Source organism: Lupinus angustifolius, chromosome LG03 (assembly GCF_001865875.1).
Source record: "Lupinus angustifolius cultivar Tanjil chromosome LG03, LupAngTanjil_v1.0, whole genome shotgun sequence".
NCBI lineage: Eukaryota > Viridiplantae > Streptophyta > Magnoliopsida > Fabales > Fabaceae > Lupinus > Lupinus angustifolius.
The window spans coordinates 17,462,168-17,469,789 of NC_032011.1; the positions used below are offsets into that span (position 1 = coordinate 17,462,168).

Sequence of the window (7,622 nt, forward strand, 5' to 3'; positions counted from 1 at the left end):
GTTATACCAGAGTGGTAATAAGGCAGTCAAACTATACTAGAAATGTAACTTTTCCCATTAATCATACATGTTATAACTGAATATTAGGCATAACATAATTGCTAAAACATGTATAGGAGTCAAGCATCACATATAAGTAGTTTACCATTTAACCACATATTGTTATATGTTGGTTAATCGATTAACATGGAGTCTTAATCGATAAACGTGTCTGTTTTCTGTTTTAACTGCGTAACTGGAAAATGGTTTGTAGAGCCAAATCTGTTTTGTATAAATTATGTTAACTTGCAGAAACGTGCAGCATTGCATATCATTTTGTTGAATTCGTGGTTTACTATATTGTATAGGTAAGAGAGATGCATGTGTGAGAAAGATTAACATGGTTAGTTGATATTGTTCATGGCATATTGCATGTTGTTTTCATGTGCTTAATCTCATTCATTCTTTCTTGCATGTTCTTGCATTCTGATTAGAGATTTTAGAGAAAGATTTTGTGTTATATGCGTTGTATTAACTCGATATATTCATGATGGCTTGTGTTACTTGAGTGTGGGTTAATCTTTGAGTTTTCATTGTTGTATTTTGAGCCTATTAGTGCTTAGTAAAACTCTGTTTTTGTATAATGTTTTGTACTTTGGGTTTTGTCTCTTGGTGTCTTACCACCATTGATATTTAGTGAATCTTCACCAAGGCTTTGAGGTCTTAAATTTAGAGCGAGAATCTTGGCTGGGGCTGGATCATGAGAAAGGTTTTCTTGGGTGATAGGGATAGTCAAACCAAGGTTAGAGGTTCTTGAAATTCAAGAAAGAAGCGTCTAGAGTCTTGTAATTGAATTGGTGTATGTAACAATACAAAGTTTTCAATATAGTAAAGAGAAATCTCCCAAGATCAGAAGGGGGGCCAAGATATAGTTTGCAAGTGGACCCACAAACGAACCATGATAAAAATCCAATTGTGCAAGTTGTTCTCTCTCAATCTCTTTTATAATTCAAGCTATTTTAATTCGTGTTTGAAGCTGATATTTTGCATACTACTACAGTGCCATATACTTGTTAATTGTGCATAAAATTATTTGTTGTATCTCTACTTGTTTCTTGGTAAATAACTGTGCAATAAGCCAATCTGGTAATTCTGTTTATGATACGTGTTAATCGATTAAGTTCACTGGTTAATCGATTACCTGGGTTGTTTTCTAGAACCGGGTTTTGGTGCGAGAAGCGAGAATTGATAACTACTACACCTATTCAATCCCCCCCCCTTCTAGGTGTGTCTAGACCACTGATGCCTAACAAATACTACATCCATAAAATGGTGATTTCCAAAGGGGAACCTGTATGGATGGCAAGTCCACCCTAATACAATTGGAATTTGAAATATCGAGTTCAAACTCTCATGTTAAGTAAAAAAGAAGCATGTTCTATTCAAACAGCTATAGATACATGTCCTCATCAAAAGGATAGTTTACAAACTAATAAGGATATCCAAATTATTGAGTGATAGAATTAGTCAAGTACCTCATTATATTTATGGTGTTTCACATGGAACAATATGGATAGACAAAAAATTCATCCTAATCATGAATGAAATTGGATTTTAAAAATTGGGACATTCTTACCCCATTTAGAAAGAAATAGATCACTCTTACACAACCATATCAGAAGGTCCTCACTAAAAAGGACAACATGTTTCACCTGGAGATTTAAAAAGAAGCAAAATTAGGTGAGTACCTTAGTTTGACTAAAACCTTATGAATAAATGACTTGGATATTTGATGGTTCCATCTAAATATTACCTTATAAGAATATGGGATGCAATTTTTTACCAAGCTACATAATTTCATTCTAACAAGTAGAATGAATGAACATACTACTCCTGAAGAAACCCATTTGACAACCAAAACAAATGGACATGTCACCAACCCAACTACAAGGGTAGTTTGAATAATAGTAGTAATAGTTGAGTAAGGATAAGGATCAATATCTTAACTAACTTAGTTTTTTACTAGGATATTATGAAGAAGAAGAAGAAAAATATGAGTAGACAATGGTTCTATTCTATTATCTTCTTATTCAGATAAAAGATAAATTCATTTCATCTGCTAGAATAAACTTACATGGTACACCAAAATAAATTCGCTAAACAAACTTGAAAAAATACATAGGACATCAAGTTATTCATAGATATAGCTTGAACATATATGAAGATAACGTAGTAGGAGTATGAAGCAATGAATCACTTAAGATTTTAGTCTCAAAAGTATTAGGACATAACCAAAGCTTGAATAACAAAAACAAGAAGAATTTGTGGAACACTTACCTACACCACCAATTATGTTATTATCTCTTTACTATAGGAAGGAAGATACAAAATATCAAATCACCAAGCCTCTTGTCATACAAATATTTTTAAAGTTCGAAGGATAAATCAAAGTTGACAAGTAAGTTACCTATTCAATATCACATTCCTACATTCAAAAATAGGATGTGATACAAGGAAAGTTGGAGTTTATAAATTCAACTCGAGACACAAAGAAATTAGACTCTACCAAAAATATAGATGCCATTATCAATAATAATTGAAAATTCATAAATTCACTTGGAATAACATGGATAGATAAGAAAACCTTCATAAAATTTGATAAGACATTTAGAACTTAAATACTTATTTCATGTATAGAAATAAGAGATTTGAATTTACTCAACGAGTTGTGTAAAATTATCTTTATCTAACACACAATTGTCAAAAAAACGTTTGAAATTCTTCACGTGAAATAGAAATAATGTCGAGTTGAATGCTACAGTTTAACCAAGGTAACTTTTAAAAAATGGATTAGATAGAAAACATATATCAATCACCTTATAAGAGTAAGGGTTAAATAGATTTATTTAAATTTTTTTTTTTTACAAAGAACCAAAAACAATTAATCATGTTATAGATGAAATCCATGTGAAAGTATAGACCACAAGGTTTAAAAAGGACTAACTGGTTAAAAATTTGCACAGTGACATTTAGACACCAAAGGTTGTTTTACTCTTGTGAAGACAGCATAAACAAAGGGTCTCGCTATAAAATTAATGCTCTTCTAGTCCGTCAGCTATCCAATGATACAGACGAGGATATCCTTGTGAATTTAAGTTATTATTTGATCTTTGGCAAACAAAATTATCACTTTCATGACAACAACATTACCTCAATGGGAGAGGTTAGAATCACAACAAAATAAACAAACAAGCACACAAGAATCACATCGAGAAAGGATATATGAGGTCATACCCCAAGCCGAATAGAAAGGACCAGCTCTAATTTACTAACCCAAAATAATTATGCTAACTTTGTAATTAAAATGAGATTACTTGAAAATCCATGTTAACTTAAAACTTGACAAACTAGTCTAATATGCTTAAACACTAAACATTTCTTTTTAATTCAAGGCATTACATTATACTTCAATTATTAATAAAACAACTGAACAATTTCCTATAGAGGCAAAATAGTTCAACGATGTCAAAACTAGAAGATTCGCTCTACGAATTGTATCTCGCTCTACAAGATTAACTAGTAGAGTAAAAATAATAAACTTAATTATTAAACTCAATATATAATTCTTTTACTTATCTAAATATAATTTTTTAATCATGGACATGTCATATGTATAAATATTTTCTCGGGCTACATCCAAAATATAGAATGAAAATGTTGAAATATAAAGATCTTAACAGTTCAAAAGATGTCATTGGACTCCATCTAGAATACACAAAATAAAAGTTAAAATAATCTTACTTTTTAAAAGCTTACATAGGGCTCCGCCTAAATCATAAAGTTGAAAAACTAAAAATATATCAATCTTAACATATCACAGTTTTTCATTGGGCTCCGCCTGGATCGCATATATAAAACTATAAGATATAAGACCTTTATACTTACCAATATAAAATATAATAGAATATGGTAATTAGGAACAATCAACCAAACCAAAACGAGTTTATCCTAATTAGAGCCACAATCCAACATAACCTGCTCCTAACTGAATATAGTCAAGACATCTGTCCTATATTCCCAAAATGGGTATCCATACGACATATATACTCAACCTGCATATACAAAGTATACCATAGAAAATAAAACATAGGAAATAGTAAGATACCAACTACGATGATCGTAGCATGAATTTACAAAGATTATAATATTAAAGCAATACAATCACATACAACAGTTATAACCAATCAATGTCAATCATATGCAAATGATGTATGATGCATCAACCTTTGGACATGGGAAGAAATATCCATATGTATTAAATCATGCAATGCATGCAAACCCTCACAACAACATCTATTAGAAAGCAATCGGGAGTACATGTTCTCTCTGGTGTGTCCAACAGCACTAAAACACTTTGTATCGATCTAGACAGATCAAAGGAGGTGTCAAAGTTAGATTGGTTTAAGAATAGCTATCATGGTCTGGGCTACTTCAACTAATTAACCTTCAAGGTATCACATGCAACAACATCAGAACCGCCCCTATTCACTTGCCAAATATTTTTATCATTAATCTTTATGATAAAAAAACCACATTTTCTAATGTAATGATGTATGCACACTAACTTCACTTAGCCATATAAGTCTTTAAAATTAATTATACCCAAGATTTACCAATCTTAAGACATACTCTATCTAGTCATATTAGTATCAAGGTCTCACCACTAATAACACTACTACCTCGAGGTACAAATCCCTAACTTAGCCATTATTGTTTCAGAACTTCCCAGGAGGAAAGCGCCACTTCCAGACACAATGGTGTTAAGAAGGTAAATACAATAAACCTTGAGGTCCATCCAATAACTATACACCTACGAGGTGTTAAAAAAGTGTACATCTTCCTTACTCTAATGATCTTGTCTACCTATCTTTGAATTCAAACAATATATATTACAAGGATTTGAACTCCAAATTACATACATACTCTACTTGATCACCCATGTAGACCAATTCATGGTAATTTACAATATCTCAAACTTAGCTCACAAGTTACACACACTATTTTTGTTCTTAACTCAACAACCTAAAATAATAAACAAGAAAAACATGACTACACTCTTGTTTTTACATTCTCGCATCCTACTTTACCACTACTTAATCCAACATATTAACATCCTCGGTAATTTAAAACTTATACCATTTATAGGATATATAGGAATAATTTCATATGTTAATCATCTTGACCCTTCACCTCAAAGCCTATGAAAGACGTGTTACAACCATAAGAATATCCTAAATATCAAATATATGAATCTCAACTCCATGGATATTTATTCCCTAAATCCATTACAATTTTCCTTACTCCACCATTTCATCATCAGATAATTCACTCACAACCACAATTATAAAATCAAAGCAATCCTGTCATTCCCACTATTATTATAAATGTTTTATAATTATAGGCGGACGACAATTCACATTAATATCATTATTACTATAACAATACTTCAATTAGGGATGACAAAATTATCCATCATCCAGAACTCATTCAAATCCATCCGTTAGAATTAATGAATTTAAGTGGATATAATTCAATGGATAATGTTGATAATGGATGGATTCAAATCCATCCATTATATCCAATGGATATCCATGGGTATATCCATAAAAAAAAACTTTTTTTTCCAAAAATCAAACTCTAGTGGTTGGAGGTAGACTCCCACAATAATTTTAAATCATCAACTAGTGGTTGGAGGTAGACATCAATATCATTTCCTGGTGATTTTGGTCCAGGGATTATTAATGATAGAATAGAATACTCAGCCTTCATGCACCACCAAGGGGGGAAATTATATGGTATTAGTACCACAGGCCATGTACTATGAGACAAATTCATTGATCTAAAAGGATTAAATCCGTCACTAGCCAAACCAAGTCTTATGTTGCGTGAGTCAATAGCAAAGTCAGGATGACGCTTGTCAAAATCTTTCCATGCCTCGCCATCGGCAGGATGTCTCAACTTCCCATCTTTTGAACGCTCTTCTTCATGCCACCTTAACGAGCTAGCTGTCTTTGAACACATAAATAGTCTTTGTAGTCTAGGAATTAGGGGAAAGTATCTTAAAACTTTAGCAGGGACTTTGTGAGCATTCTTGTTTTCATCATTCTCAGTAGATGATTTTGTATATCGTGAAGCACCACATACATGGCAGGAGAAGTCATTCTTATGATCCTTCCAATACAACATGCAGTCATTAGGACATGCATCAATCTTTTCATAATCAAGCCCCAAATCCTTGATCATGCCTCTAGTTTTATAAAATGAATCAGGGATATTCAAATGAGGCATAGCTTCTCTCAAGAGCCCTAACAAGGAGGTAAATGATGCATTGCTCCACCCATGAAGACATTTCAACAAGTACAATCGAATCGTGAATGACAATGTAGAGAAATTCTTACAACCTGGGTACAACTCTTGTTGTGCTTCTTCAATTAGATTATAGAACTTTTTAGCATCATCATTGAGCCCCTTGTTGAGTTCACTGTCTTCTGCCACATCTCTAATCGTATCATGCAATAATCCTTCAATGTCATCAACTGAATCATCATCATCTTCCATACAACCATCAAGATCCATGTCTGTTAGAACCTCACCATGACGAATCCATACATCATATCCTTTTTCAAACCCATATCCTATTAGATGGTCATACACTATAGCCCTGACTTCCCAGCAAGTATTGTGACATTTAGCACAAGGACACAAAATTTCTCCTCCTTGCGGTTTTCCATTGGTGTAAGCATAGTTCAGAAAAAACTCAACACCATCAATGTACTCTGAGCTATACCTCGGCAATTTAATCCATTCTTTGTCCATCACAGTAACTAGAATTTTGGAAAATAAATTAAATTGGTCATTTAAGCCAATTGAAATTATGCCTAAGGTGTTGATCACTAAAGGCTTTAGTACATCATAAAATAAGTAGAATATTAAATATTCATTCAACTATTACTTTCCATACAAATCTTAAAAAATATACAAAGGAAAAAAAGAAGGAAAATAAACATTTGAAAATATAAGTAAAGTAGCTTCAAGTCGTATTTCATAAAGGTGTGAGAAGTTCGTATTTCATGGGCCTTGGGACGAGAGAAGTTCGTATGAAAAAGGAAATGCATAAATTTAACTGTTATGTAAAAACAATCCAATTATGACTTACAACTTAATTGTGTGTTCATCTTTTCCAGTTGTAATTTTATCTTATTCTAAACAAGCCTGATATTCTTTCCTAACTTTTATATATATATAATACTAAATTCATGTTTAATTATACACATTAGATTATATATGTTTTCACTTGGTCTATTTGGTGTTTTGAAATGTAATGAAGGGAAATAAAAAACTTTAGAATTATCTAATCAGTATATTTTATGATTCTCATAATTCTTTTGTGAATTGGCAAACAAATCCTAAAATAGACACTCTTCGTCCATTTTTCCTTTTAAATTTTGTAAGGTTTATCATATTACTCAAACATGTTGTTGTCGCCAGCATCTACCAAATCTCATAACTATTTATTTAGTAAGATTTTGTGTATATTACTAATAAAAACATATGATAACTTATATGTGACATATATATATATA

General features: G+C 31.9%; 1 protein-coding gene across 1 annotated transcript; it reads right to left on the reverse strand.

Annotated features, from left to right (window-relative positions):
* On the reverse strand, positions 5,677–6,855 carry LOC109342393. The gene has a single exon (XM_019580383.1). The coding sequence runs from the start codon at positions 6,853–6,855 to the stop codon at positions 5,677–5,679; it is 1,179 nt and encodes a 392-aa protein (XP_019435928.1).

Excerpts from the sequence above, each read along its gene's own strand:
- LOC109342393 (XM_019580383.1), bottom strand. The coding sequence starts at position 6,855 with ATGGACAAAGAATGGATTAAATTGCCGAGGTATAGCTCAGAGTACATT.